General features: G+C 39.5%; 1 protein-coding gene across 26 annotated transcripts in view; it reads left to right on the forward strand.

The window, feature by feature from the left end:
* CLASP2 (cytoplasmic linker associated protein 2) overlaps positions 1 to 15,383 on the forward strand; it is a 154,817-nt gene that overhangs the window by 12,042 nt on the left and 127,392 nt on the right. For all 26 annotated transcript variants that reach the window (XM_054193579.1, XM_054193581.1, XM_054193591.1 and 23 more), the window contains one exon: positions 2,371 to 2,449. In XM_054193579.1, the coding sequence (XP_054049554.1) occupies positions 2,371 to 2,449 (79 nt within the window). The remainder of the gene's footprint in view (positions 1 to 2,370; positions 2,450 to 15,383) is intronic.

Genomic DNA, 15,383 nt, shown 5'->3' on the forward strand with positions numbered 1-15,383 from the left:
CCTGACCCCTCCCCCCTAACCAAAACCAACCAACCATAAAAAAAGCAAATAAATCCCACAAAACCACCTCCAAACCTTAAAGGCTAAGCACTGGAGGAATTAAGAAATACTCTCCGTTTTACTTGGAACTCTTCTTTCGGATTAGTGAAGAGTAGATCTGTAGTAAAAACAAGCCATGCATGGTTTACATTTTTAAATCTCTGAGCTGCTGCTGTTCAGAATGGTAGAAGTCTTAAAGAGAGATTTTAGAAAGGTTATCAAATGTGCGGAGAAGAGGGATGCTCTCCGTACGTACCTTTACAGAAGGAGAAGCTACATTTTTGTGTTAACAGACCCTGAAATACCTGCAGAGGGAAGGCGTCTTAAAAGCTGGCACTGAAAGACAAGTCTGAGGTGGGGCTTGTAGTCGGGAAACAGAAGCATAGGAAAACAATGTATATCCAGACTGAATTTCTTATTTCTTTGAGGCATCACTTCTTCGATTGAGATCTTGTCTCGGGTCTCCTATAGCTTGACAATCTGGAAAAGAACATTAAAGGAAAGAGCTTTTGGGAAGCTGACTTACACTTTTTGTGTAAGTTATAAATTTTAGTATTCTGTTTTCTTATCCTAAGCTGTAGATGCAGGTGCTTGTTAGCAATATATGAATTTAAGTCAGTGATGCCATCCACTTATATTTGCTATTCTCTGGTCTAGTATGTAACAAAACTGTGTGAATTTCCAAGTACGTTGTACTAACTTGAAACTAAGTTTTGTACCTCCTGTTTAAAAGGCGATCTATTCTACTAATACTGAATTTATTAAAACTTGCTTAAGTATGCAGTTGCTTCAGATCCTAGATTTTTATGGGGACCTTTTTTCATCCAGTTTCCTGTGGAAACAAGGCTCAGGTGATCCTGTGTGCGTGAGCCATATGTATTCACATTCATCTCCAGTCAAATTTTTTTGGGTCTGTTGTCCAGTGTGGACAATTGTGACAGATAACGATCTTAAGGAAACAGAGCCGTCCAAGAAAATGTGGTTCCAAGTTTTATGAAAATAAATAACTAATAGAGGGGAGTAATTCTGCTCATGTCTTCATGGGGGAAAAACCGCAGTGTGTGTCTTACTAGAAAATAAAGAGGAGGAAAACCTGTTATGAATGCCCAAGCTTCAGGAGGTCCTTCCTTTGGCATTTGCACCTTCAGGGCAGTAAACTGAGGTAACTGCAAGATGTGAAAATGCAGGTTCTGGTGTTCATAATGTATTATTATAGGAAACTAAGAATGAAGTCTTGGAAGAATATGCAGGATAGTTAGGGGCAAAAAAGTGTCCGGACTTGTTAAAATGATTTAGTTTAACTGATAATTTCTGATCATGTTTTCGTTTCTATATTAGTGGATATTGTCCTCTCATCTCATTTCTGTTCAGAGATGGGAATTTCCTCACAATCTCAGTAGTAATTTGAACTTCCTTTTGTTTTCTGATTTATTTTTTTTTAACAAGAGTAAATGAATAGAAATAAGACTCGCCTAGTTTAACAAGCAGGTGGACAAATGGTGTGGTCTAAACTGCTAAGGGAAGGCAGTATTAGCTTCTTTCAGTTGTTTTCTTTTGGGAGTTTGGAAAACGATGTAATGACCTTAGCGGATGAGCTAAGTAGCCAGATTGAAGTAAGCTCTTAGCATCTGGGAAACTGTTTAAACCATGTTGGGTTTTTTCCCAGTCTGTGTTAGTACTTACGTTTGGGGGCTTAGGTTTGCATTTTAAGTTGTTTGCTTTTTCTGAGTCTGGTAACTGCACCCCACCCCCCCCTTTTTTATTTGTTGTTAAGGCATTCTGTTTTTCTTTCAGCAGCTTAGAAAACTGGTAGAGGAGGTAAGGCCTACAGCCTTACTGTTATGTGTTTCAGAGGGATTTTGATTTTCAGTTGACAGTGAGCTAGGCCTCTAGAGGCCTAACTTTTAAAGAAAATGAGAGACAGAACTGCAGTCCTAATATATGATCCATGAGGTGGGGCCGGGGGGAGAGCTTCTTCCAACTCCTTAGTCCTCATGGTTATTTGAATTTCAATCATTTGTAGTTGAAAATACTAAAACATTGGATTTCTAATATATTTTTTTTTCTGTTCTAAGATTAGTACTGAAAAATCTGAACTGCTCTGTATGCAAATATAGTTGATCCATTCCAAAGATATTCTGATAATTTTGTTTTAATGAAAGCTTTCAAGGAATTATCAGCTCTGTAATTGGAACTTTAGTTTATCTTTAGGTTAAGATACAGTCTTTCAGCAAGCTTGCATATATATATATATGTCTAATTTCTTGAAAATATATTCTGAGGAATTCTTTAGTGATCTGTTTTGTGTATCTGATGCTTTTGTTTCAACAGGTAGCATTACTGGGATTAGATGTTTTAGGTGCCTTTGTCGACAGACTATCAGGACGCTTTAAATCCTATATAGGAACTGGTAAGTGAAATATAACTTATTTTTTCTTAAGACCAAAAAGTAAAAGACACTCTCTTGCCCCCACCACCCCCCTTGCTTCCCCCCCAGCAGCTGACGTGGAACATGTTGAATGCTTTATGAGCTCATTATAATATATTGGTAGGCATCTTATTGTGGTTGTTGGAATTTACATAATTTTATATTAACTTGTAAATATTAATTTGTCATGCAATCACTGATTTCTAGGTGGTGGTTGGGATTTTTTAAAGGTTCCAGGAATATATTTTTAGTAATTAGTTTCATGCTTTATAGTTGCTTGCCACTCCCATGCTGTGTTCTTGCTTACCAGTCCCCAAGACAGTCATCTAAAAATTACATTGGAACATAATGGAGTTGGAACTAGATGATCTTTAGGGTCCCTTCCAACCTAAACCATTCCATGATTCTATAAGTGTTACCTTTAACTTGTGTGTTAAAGATTTAAGGTTTTATTTGTAGATCACTTTAATTAGGGCCTTATGTCTGCTGAAGCTTGTGGTCTACCTCATGTTAGAAAACTGGACCGTAGCTTCTAGAAACCTAAACTTTCTGTGGGATGAAGAAGAGTACTAACTATTATTCTTGTGTGAAATGCTTACTCGAATGACTTTCAAATTAATGGATCTATGTGTGCCTGAGTATGAAATGGTTGTTCTGGGAGGTACGAGCAAATGACACTGCTCAACTCATTTTGCTGCTGTTCTTGAAAAGAGATAGTGATACTAGGGCATTAACATTGATGTTATATCACTGGCTATTTTTAACAGAAGTTTCTAGCTTAATGTCCTTTTCCAAAATTTGTGTGAATTATCTTGCATCTTGTTCTGACATCCTCATCTATCTCAAATTGTCTGTCAAAATGTTAAGCTTCCTCTTCTTTACATGTCTACTTTTGTATTTAAGAGTTAAGAAATGCGCAAAATTTGAAAGTTTAGGAATACAGAGTATAATTTATTCACAAGTTACTAACTAAATTAATTGGAAGCATATTTCAGGATGCTATAAAACTGCTGCAGTAGAGCGCTACAGAATTTAAATCTGTTTTGTTGCAGAGGGTTTTTCTTTGGCTGGTTAGCTTTGTATTGGAGCAGTGTGAGGGAATTGGAGGTGTATTGTGCTATGCAGAATATTGATTTTTGAATAGTCTCCATTTGTAGCTACAAACAGTGCTAGGCTTCAGAGTTTTACTCTGATTTATATTTTAGTGGTGTGTAGAACTTAAAATTACAGCAACTTTATTAAAGGTTGGAAAGTTTCATTGCTTCTGTTTTTGGTTTAAGTGTGAGCTATTTGAGAATAGTTTGACAACACACAAAATCATAGAATCATTTAGGTTGGAAAAGACCCTTGGGATCATCGAGTCTAACCATCAACTCCACTCTACAAAGTTCTCCCTTATGCCATATCCCTTAACACCACATCTAAACAAGTCTTAAACACATTCAGGGATGGTGACTCCACCACCTCCCTGGGCAGCCTATTCCAGTGTCTGACCACTCTTTCTGTGAAGAATTTTTTCCTAATGTCCAGCCTAAACCTACCCTGTTGCAGCTTGAAGCCATTCCCTCTTGTTCTATCACTAATTACCCGTGAGAAGAGACCAGCACCAACCTCTCTACAATGTCCTTTCAAGTAGTTGTAGAGAGTGATGAGGTCTCCCCTCAGCCTCCTCTTCCTCAAACTAAACAGTGCCAGCTCCTTCAATCGCTCCTCATAAGATTTATTCTCCAGGCCCTTCACCAGCTTTGTTGCCCTCCTCTGCACTCACACCAGCACCTCGACATCTCTCTCGTCTTGAGGTGCCCAGAACTGGACACAGTACTCAAGGTGTGGCCTCACCAGAGCTGAGTACAGGGGGACAATCACCTCCCTCCTTCTGCTGGTCACACTATTTCTAATACAAGCCAGGATGGCATTTGCTTTCTTGGCCACCCGGGCACACTGCTGGCTCATGTTCAGCCGCTTGTCAATTAGAACCCCCAGGTCCTTTCCTGCCAGGCAGCCCTGCAGCCACACTTCCCCAAGCCTGTAGCGATGCATGGGGTTGTTGTGGCCCAAGTGCAGGACCTGGCAGTTGGCCTTGTTGAAGCACATTCCATTAGCATTGGCGCATTGGTCCAATCTATCCAAGTCTGTCTGTAGAGCCTCCCTATCCTCCTGTAGATCAACACTCCCGCTTAGCTTCGTGTCATCTGCAAATTGCTGATGATACACTCTATGTCCGTATCAAGGTTATCAATAAAGATGTTAAACAGAAATGGTCCCAACACTGAGCCCTGAGGGACGCCACTTGTGACCGGCCACCAGCTGGACTTAACTCCACTGACCGCCACTCTTTGGGACCGCCCATCCACCCAGTGCGTGATTCAGCAGATCGTATGCTCATCCAGGCCATGAGCCACCAGTTTTTCCATGAGAATTCTATGGGGGACAGTGTCAAATGCTTTTTGAAAGTCTAGGTGGACAATGTCCACAGCCTTTCCCTCATCCAATAATCAGGTCATCTTGTCACAGAAGGAGATCAGGTTCGTCAGGCAGGACCTGCCTTTCATAAACCCATGCTGACTAGGCCTGATCCTGTGCATGTCCATTATATGACTTGTAATGGCACTCAAGATGATCTGCTTCATGACCTTCCCTGGTACTGAGGTCAGATTGACAGGCCTATAGTTTCCTGGATCCTCCTTTCTCCCTCTTTTGTAGATGGGTGCTACATTTGCTACCCTCCAGTCCATTGGGACCTCCCCAGTTAGCCATGACTTCAGGTAGATAATGGAAAGTGGCTTGGCGAGCATGTCTGCCAACACTTTCAGCACTCAAAACACAATGTTTTTTGTCCCAGTATTTGAGTAGTTTGAGATTATGAGCAAATTAAAGATTTACGTTTCAGTACTTGATAGCATTTATATTAAAAAAAAAAAAAAAGAGTAAAGAGTACTGGCACTGGGTGACCACCAAGCATGTGTAGCATCAACAGACATCTGAAGCTGTGTATTCCAGAAGTACTTCTTAGAAGAGCTGAGTAGTGTCTTCATTTGAAATTGGTCTTCTGAGCGCCTCCAGAATCAAGACCTGTACAGTCCATTATGCTGAATACACAAGTCACTGTTGTGCATGATCAGCTTTTGTATAAGCTTAACAGACACTGAAATGTTAGTCTCAGTAAAGGCAGAAAACAATCTTTATTTTAGATGACTTCTTAAAAGAGTGATTTATAGTATGAATTAGCTTCAGTTGGTAGCTGTCTCTCCAGGTTTTATAACAAGATTTGGATCACTTTTGGTTTTTGTCATTGAAGCAGTAATATAAAGACTTTATTGTAGATGTCTGGGAGTGTGGATAGTCCGGGGTTTATGAGAGTAATTAAAAGCACACTGGTGAGCAAGAAAAGTGCTTCCTTCAACAAAACTTAAAGAACCAGCAATTTCCCAAATCATGTTCTGTTGACTCTGCAGATTTGGCTTCTAAATGTAATCTGAGAATGACTCCAGTAAGTCAGACCAAAGGCTCATGTTTGACAGTCATCCATTTGCGGATGCCTGAGAAGAAAGTAAGGACAGGACAAACATGCAGTGATAACTGCTTCAGTATGACCCCCATGCTGTCAGCAGTCTTGCAATTTAGGGCCAGCTGAGGCAGATGGTATCTTCAGTGTCTCCCCTGTCACCCTGTTTTTCTACAGCTGTATCTGATTAGTTTTTGAACCCTCATAGACCTTTCGCTTCTACACTGTTCTGTCATAATGCTTAATTATACAAAACTCTTGTTTTGGACTGGCTGCCTGATAACTTGACACTTGCTAGATCTTGTGTTAGAGGGGTGAGCCATCATGTCTTATCTTGACTGCCAGTCTTCATTTTATGGGTCTCTTTGTGCCTCTCCTCGGCTATCCTTCCTCCTTCCCCATTCCGGGTAAGAATCCCGGTTTAATTGTTTCTTGTATACACATGGCTCCACAGGTTTTTATTGTTCTTGTTTCCGCTGTCAGTGCTGTTCTGTTGTAGTGCTTTTGAGTTGAGGAAGCCAGAACAGCACAGATGCAGAATATGTTTATAGTGGCATAATTCTGTTTGATTTTATTATGTCATCTATTACTTTGATAAATATTGATAGTCTTTGTTACATAGCTGCTTCCTGAAAATGGACCTAATATATTCATGAGACTGTCTACTGTAAGAACCTGTTTCCTGTGCAGTGATGGTGGATTTAGGGTCCACTGTCCAGGGTGGTGTCTCTTCCTCCATGCCTTTATCATTATGTGCCTTCCTTCCTGTAAGACCTCTTCTTGAGAATTATGTGAAAAATCCAACTGCACTCTGTTAGCTGAGTTACTTTCTGCAGAGAACAGATAGTTAGTTCTTTCTAACTAACTCGGAGAGCTGAGTTAGTTCTGCAGAGAGCTTTTAAAAGTTTGTGAGGTACCACTTCTTCTTATAAAAGCTATATTGTCTCTTCTATGCCATAGCTGACTCTGTGTGTACTAACTCTAACTATAGTGAGTTCTTTACAATGCCAGAATAAAGTAGAATCATAGAATCATTTAGGTTGGAAAAGACTGTGAAGATCATCAAGTCCAATGGCTAACCTAATGCTGCCAAGTCCACCACTAAACCATGTCCCTAAGCACCATGTCTACAGGTCTTTGAAATCTCTCCAGGGACGGTGACTCAGCCACTTCCCTGGGCAGCCCGTTCCAATGCTTGATAGTCCTTTCAGTGAATAATTTTTTCATAATAGTCAATCTAAACCTCCCCTGGTGCAACTTGAGGCCATTTCCTCTTGTCCTATTGCTTGTTGGATAGGACTTGGGAGGAGAGACCAACCCCCACATCCCTACAACCTCCTTTCATGTAGCTGTAGAAAGTGATAAGGCCTCCCCTCAGCCTCTTTTTCTCTAAGCTAAACAACCCCAGTTCCCTCAGCTGCTCCTCATAAGACTTGTTCCCCAGACCCCTCACCAGCTTTGCCCTTCTCTGGACTTGCTCCAGAATCTCAGTGTCTTTCAGACATTGAATTGATTCAGAATCTCCAAAACTGGACACAGTACTTGAGGTGGTGCCTCACCAGTGCTGAGTACAGGGGGACAATCACTTCCCTAGTCCTGCTGGCCATGCTATTCCTGATACAAGCCAGGATGCTGTTGGCCTTCTTGGCTGCATGGGCACACTGCTGGCTCATATTCAGCCAGCTGTAGACCAATACCCCCGGTCCCTTTGTGCTGGGCAACTTTCCAGCCACTCTTCCTCCCTCTACCTGCCCAGGTGGAATAGCCATACCTGGAGGTATTTAAAAGACAGGTAGACGTAGTGCTTAGTGATATGGTTTAGCGGTGCGTTTTGTCAAGAGTTAGGTTGATGGTTGGACTTGAAGATCTGAAAGGTCCCTTCCAACCTAGACAACTCTATGATTCTCTGCAAACTGCCATTTTAGCTTTTTTTTTTGTCTTGGTTATGTCCAGTTAGGTCATTGTTTCATGTGAACATAGTTAATGAGGTGGGTAATTACATGTTGCAAAGTTGCAATTCATACAGGTGATATGAGGAGAAAATAAAGATCATGGTATCGAGCCTGAAAATCTTGGGAAATTTGGAAGCAAAATACTTCAACTGAGTAACAAGGTTCTTATAGCCACAGCAAGAAGCCTCAGTAGAATTTTATATAGTAGATATTTACTTTCTTCTGTTTTGGTCAAATAAATGCGAGTATATTACTTTTTGAAGACAAGTGTAATACAACTTTTCCAGGCAATTTAGTTATTACTTTGAAGTATTCAAAATATGGCCAACTTCTTGTTTATTGCAATTAGTTATTGTAGATACTTGTATGCTCACTGAAGATCAGGATTGCACCGTGAATATAGTGAAGGAAGATGTATATGTATAATACCCACCTACTGTGTTTCTGCCTCTTTTAAAATACGATGAATCCTCTTTTCTGGGTGAAATTTCACTTTTATAGATGTATCTTGTCATAACATATCTGGAACCATGAATGTATTTTTGTCTTAATAAAGAGCATCTCATTTCTGTGACCCCGAGGTATTTTTATTCATGATTCACAACTCACTAAGTGATGGAAATATAATAGTGTATTACCCAACTATAACATGGCAAAACATTTCCCCCCCAGTTTAATTTCCTGTTCAGTTATGAAGGGGAGAGATTTCCTAAAGTGCAGAGAAAAATAATGTGACTGAATATTCACCCCCATAAGCACTACAGGCTTTTTGCTAAAAAAGAAAAAATCAGGAATGCTTTACTACTATTATTTCTATCTGTACAGCCTAAATATGTGCTGTAAATTCGATTTGGGCAAAATCAGAAGAATAGTTATAGGAGAGACGTTTTCCAATATTCTGAAGAGTGTGTTAGCAATCTTTGTATTGAAGTAATAATGCCTGATAAGAGACTTAATTCAGTTTCCTAGGCAACAATCTAATGTTGCAGTAACTTTCTTCCAAGGTGTTACCCTTTTGTGATTAACCACATTGCACGCTCTCTGCAGCAGGCATCAGTGTTCTGAGAACTTGGACACAAAAATTTAGAATCTCTTTTTTAGTAATCTCAGTGAAGATGCTTGAAAATACTCTGCAGGCAATAAATATCAGGATATCTGTTAGTTCATAAGACTATGTGGACATATTCTGGAAAAAATAAAGCAGATTAAGGAGTGTTTGAGTGTTACATCTTTCAGTATTTAAAACTACTGCTTGTTCTGTGATTAAAAGACATTATGTAAGAGTACATAATTACCCTGTCACAATCTCTTTTCCCATGTGATGGCATTAATTATTAAAACATTATATATCAGGAGTAAAAGAGAATATTAGAATTATGGGCAAACGTGACTGGATGATAGAGTTTCTGGGAAAAGTCTCTGATAATAGTTTTGTTTTCTAAGATAAGTGAATGTTATTTTGCCATCTTGTTATTGCCAAAGGAATGAGAAAAGAAAAAGTGTAATAAAGGTATGTGGAATCTGTGTCAGTTTTAATGTGGTGCTATATCATGACATATTTTTCTGTATATACTGAACTGTCTGTTGGTCTATGATATAATTACATTGTCATTCACTTTCACATACAACCTTACAAGATGTTGCAAAATACATTTTAGTTACCTGCAAATTACAGGAAAGATACTTGATATTTAAAAAAGACCAAACACAGATATGCGTATTATGTTTATATATGTATAAATCTGAGTATAGATACACATTCTACACACAAAACCTCTGTATGTAAATGTGTGCGTATGGGTAATAGCAGTTTCAAATTCTTCTTACTGTAAAAAGAAACTAGTGGGCAAAAATAATATTGGAAGATAGTTGTAGTGCCATATACTAAGATGTGAAACCAATTTGAAGTGTTTAAATTCTTTCCCAGGTGGTTTCTAGAAGTGGTGGAAGAACCCTTAAATTAGACTCTTCAGTATAATTTAAATGCTCTTTCAAATTTATTGTCATAATTAAGCATGCAAGTATGTTGCCTGATGTATTTTTAAAGCAGTTGTAAGGACTTGCAATGTGCATTAATTTTTTGACTGAATATGGATTAAAAGCATTTGGTACAAGAATTTGGAAATACTTGTTTGAGTAAGACTGCGTTTAGATAAATAACACCCAAGTTCTTAATTTTTGCTTTTCCTTCTGCTTAATGATTGAAATTTTTGGATGGAGAAGACTTAAATGTGCAGTTTAATCAAGACTCTTCAATAAGTGGCTTTAATGCTGTGTGGAGAAGTGCTTTCCTTGACACCATGAAAATCAAGGACTGTTTTAGCATGAGCTACCATGGATTTATAGCATGTAGAAAAACACTGGATGTTCAGGTTTTAGGGACTGACTGATTTTTATTCTTATTGTTCATTTTTATTAATTTAATTTACATGTTGAGACTAATGGTGTGTTATACTGCAGGATTCCAGATTACAAATGCTTGCAGAACACCTTAACATAAAACCTGGAATAATTTAGGTTGGAAGAGACCTTCAAGATCATCTGCCCCATGGCTTTGTATGGCCAACCTCAGATGTTAGAGAAAAGTTTGAAATTAAATCAAATAGTTCAATAAATTGGACTGCTCAGATAATGTAAAGCACACTTTTCTACTTATGTGGGAGAAATCTTGTCTTAAAGCTACCTTGTTGCATCTAAATGCAAGTCAGGTGTTTTGTCTGATATTGCTCTTTCATTTTATTGCTTACTGACCTCAGGAAAAGCGGTGTTGGATATGTGTTGTAGCATTTTCTTAAACAATAAAATGCTGACTTTTTTTTTAGGAAAGGCTTTTAGAGGAGACTCTGTTATTTGTACTTTTTCTCCAGAATAGATGTTTTGAATTGCTTTTATATTTTCCAATTTAACAAAAAGATGAACTTCCTGCAACATCTCAGAAAATCCTTTTCTTTGATTCCCTCTATAGTTAATGGTCATAGCTGATTTAAGCTGTGACTTTTGTCATCTTGGTGACAGATTGTCTAAAGCTTTAGTGTGGAAAAACAAAACAACAAAAATAACCCAACACCAAAAAAACCCTCAAAAAAATGTGCAGCCTTTTAAAGCTTTTTATGTCCTGTCTGGCTATCACTGGAATTTATTTGTAGTAGGAATGAATTTTACCTGAAGTGATTCATGCTTGAGTGATAGGCTGTGCTTTAGGGTACCATCTGCTTGCTATCTATGGACACTTCACTGTATGACATCTAGAAGTGCAGTGTCATTAAATAAGAGCAGAGAAATCCTACCCTTCCTTGGTTTCTGTTTGGTTCTGATTAATCCTAGTTCTGTAAAAACCTAGTCTAGAGCTAAAAAATGTTAGGAGATGACACAAACATTTGTTGTCGACCTTCTAGTTTTCTTACTGGTCTAATACACTTGAAACTCTCTTTGGTCTTGAAGGCTCTGTTCTCGTGTTTCCTGAGACTGAGACCCTGATAGATTCATGGATGTATTGGATTTTAAAAAAAAAAAAAAAAAATGTATTTTTTTCCATTCACTACTGGTGGTGAAGAGTATGTCTCATTAATGCTTTTCTTAATTGGCTCCTGCCAAGAACATTAATGTCAGAGATGGCTTTTGATTAAACTTACTGTGGAGTGGACTTTATTTTGAGGAGGGGAGTGGTGAGGCCCTCTCTGAGAGCCTGCTAATGATTTTTTGCTTAGAAGTAGCCCTTGGCTGTGTAGGCCTGTCAGACCAGCCCTGTTGCTGGCCCCGTAGGAGGCTCTGTGGGATTCCTTTTCTCTCCTGTGCACCTTACCCAGAAGAACAGACTGCTCTAATTGCAGAGGCAGTAGTTTCCCTCCCTCCTTTCTAATGGCAGCTGTTTAATGCTATTGCCTGAGCTGGCAAGGTTTCCTGGAAAACTAGGAAGATATTTCTGCCTAGGTTCAATCTGTTTCTGCCCTCAAGTCCTTTTCTCTCAGTGTCTAAGAGAAAAAGTTAGACTTTTTAGTAACGGAATTTCTGCCAACACTGATGTTGCTTCCTTGGCAAAGATTCTTATTTGCTTAATGCTTTTTTGTAAGTCTTTGCAGTAGAGCAGACATGGACTATCTAAAGTGGGTTCCTAGAAATGGGTAGGTGTGAGAGGCCATACATAAAATGAGCACTTATAAAGAGCAGGTATAAGTGGTCAAGAGAGAAAGAATAGAGCAGGAGCTGTAAGCAATAATACAATCTGAAAAGCTCCGTATTTGTGTCATAACAGAAGAACTTTTGTTAAAGTTTAACAAAAGGAAGTTGTTTGTACTACCTATGGCATTCTTTGCTGCAGGGGGTCATACAGTTAAGCTGCTTGGGATTTTTAAAAATACATTGGGTGCCGTTCTAGGCAGTGACTTTTGTGATTTACTTGTTTGTCCTCTTCAGTCCCAGTGAAGGAAACAAATTTTTAATTTCTCGAGGCTGTACTCTGACTCTCTAGGCTGGTTTTGGCATTAATTCTTGCATCTACTGTCTAACTAGTGGTGGTAAAATCATTACCCGATTTTGTATAAATAAAAATTTATTTAGGTTTACCAAGTCGAGAGAAGGAAGTCAAACAATGGAAAAGAAACCGATGGGATAATAAGGTCTGTTAGGGATATAATAGAAAGGTAACTATTCTGCAATTAAAAAGGAAAAAGGTATAAATAGCAGCTCAGATGTAAACAGCAGGTCAGGTTGAGGTAAATCTGATAGAATTAATATGCGCTATAGAATATTTTTACTGATTCTTCTAAGTTTTCTTCAATAATCAAAACTTGTAAAATCATGGTATGACAATGTAGAAATCTTAACAGGAAAAACACAGGAGTGGCTGGTGGTGATAGGAAACTTTGGCAATATGCTAAAATGTTCCAAAAAGGCAAATTGAATGGGATATAGTCCTCCTTGTCTCTGCAAAAAATAACCAGCAACTGCAAAGGGAGTCAGTGTCTCCTAAATTTAGTGTAATGTTTCTCTGCGTATCAGCAGAAATAAATAAAAGGAAGAAAGTTGTCATATTTTATTAGGCTTTCCAAAATACCTTTGAAATAATTAAAGAAACTAGACAACAGAAAGAGTAAGATGGATACGGTTAATGTAAAACAGTAGGAGTGCAGGAGTCCATACTGAATGTGACAAATTATATACTTTGCTGAGTAACTTCTTAGGAGACTGCCACTTTGAATACTGCCTTCATGCATGGTCACAATTCTCCTTCCTCACCCTTCTTTTAACCCCCAACATCTTTTTGAGATTGTTTATCTTGCACGCTGATGCCAGACATGACCAAATGCATATATTTGCACTGCAGCATAAAGGAAGGATGCTTATTTGATAATGCTGATAAGAAAGCACATAAAACTGAAAGTATCAGCCAAAATGATTGTTCAGTAGTTTTCAGAATGAAGTTGGGTGTGTGTGTGGGGGAAGCATTGTTCTTATTAATGTGTGTTTTGGTTATCCATTCTTTGGGATGGTAGTAGTGCTCTAATCTTCTAAAGCAGAGACTTGATTTTTGGTAAAGGGTGCCCTTGTATTGCGAGTTACTTCATCTGTTCCTGGTAAGGATAGAAACCTGCCTAAAGCTGTCCAAGGTAAAGACCTTTTTATAAAATCTTAGTGCACAAACACCTGGTAGGTACTTCCTAAGGGACCAAAGCCTCCACAGGCTGTTCCTAGTGGCTCAGTTCCAACACACCTCTTAGCTCCTGCTTTTGATTGACATGTGTGTATCATCTTGAATGTCTGAGTATGTCCTCAGTTCACCTTGTAAACAGACAAATACTGGTTTGGGCTTAGGTGGGGGCTCTTGTGAGAACTCAGTTTCTTGTGCTTTGTGATTTTTGACAGGGCAGGACCACAGAGGAGCAAGGAGAGGCCAGGAGGCTTTCAGTAGGGAAAAGAGAAGGGTGATCAGCAAAACAGGACACTGGGATGGACCTGAGTGTCTCAAATATCTTCAGAATTTTTAGTCAGGGAGATGTGTTCCCCATTCATTCATAGAAAGGGCAGCTAATACAATTCAGCTATTTTTTACTGTAGCTCTCCCTAGATGTGTCTTAACATTTTGGAGAAAAAGTGATGAAGGCATTAGGAATTCAAATTGAAATATGTTTGGGGGAGATCCCCTTCTGGTTGAGCGTTCTGAAATTCTCAATAGGCAACCAACTTCAAATAAAAATAATTTCCTGTTGGAGCTTATTCTGACAGAGAAGATGAACTACCAAACTGAAAACCAGCCTAATTTCGTTTGTTTTATGCAAACAGAATATATCACGCATTATATGGCGGGGGCAGGGCGGGGGGGGAAGTCAAGCCTGCAGACTTTTGGGCCCTTTAACAGCTCCCACAGCAGCTTGTCCCTCTGTCAGAGCTCCGCGAGTGACAAAGGCTGGCGTGTTCAGTGGCTGCACGCCCTGAAATCTGCAGGCTGTGTCATCGCTTCGTTTAACTCCATGACCTCACAGCTCTTCAGCGGCTTCCAGTAGCTGTTCTCTGTGCTCGCCTTGGTGATTTGAGCGGAGCCCTGGTATCTGCCGCTCCGTCAACTGACTCAGCCTGCTAATGAGTCACAAAGGAGCCGTGTTCCCGCAGGACTGGCACTCGCTGTGTTTCCCTCCGCGGGAACAGTTTCTCTGTGGGCTGTGTTTGTTTCCCTCTCGGTAACACAAGAGTGGCCTTCAGCTGACCAGCAGTCAGTTTGATGTAGCAGACCTCACCAGTAACGTATGGTTCGAGTAAAATACATACCATACGTGTATTATATGGTACAAAATCTGTACCACATAAAGTTTAGAGGTGCTGAATAGAGTAATGAAAAATACTATGGGGAAGAAAAACCTAATCAGTAAGTATATGAGTGATTGGAAATCTAGGGGAGAGATCACCTGTGTACTCCTAAAATTCATCATCGAATGGTTTAGGTTGGAAGGGACCTTAAACATCATGGGCAGGGACACCTCCCACTAGACCAGGCTGCTCAAAGCCTCATCCAACCTGGCCTTGAACGCTTCCAGGGATGGGGCATCCACAGCTTCCCTGGGCAACCTGTTCCAGTGCCTCACCACCCTCAGAGTGAAAAATTTCTTCCTAATATCAAATCTAAATCCGCCCTTTTCCAGTTTGAAGCCATTACCCCTTGTCCTATCACTACATGCCCTTGTAAAAGGTCCCTCTCCAGCTTTCTTATAGGCTCCCTTCAGATACTGGAAAGCTGCTGTAAGGTCTCCTCGAAGTCTTCACTTCTCCAGGCTGAACAACCCCAACCCTCTCAGCATGCCTTCAGGCTTCTGGAGTTTTGGGTGTTTCTTCTGTGTTCACAAAATAGAAAAAAATCACCCCTGCTAAACAAAACAGAAAAAAACAACCAAAACAAAAAAAAAACCCACCCCACAGCAACAAAAAACCAGCAAAATCCCCAAACCAAAACAAAAAAACCCCAAACCCT

The sequence above is a fragment of the Rissa tridactyla genome, chromosome 2, assembly GCF_028500815.1.
Source record: "Rissa tridactyla isolate bRisTri1 chromosome 2, bRisTri1.patW.cur.20221130, whole genome shotgun sequence".
NCBI lineage: Eukaryota > Metazoa > Chordata > Aves > Charadriiformes > Laridae > Rissa > Rissa tridactyla.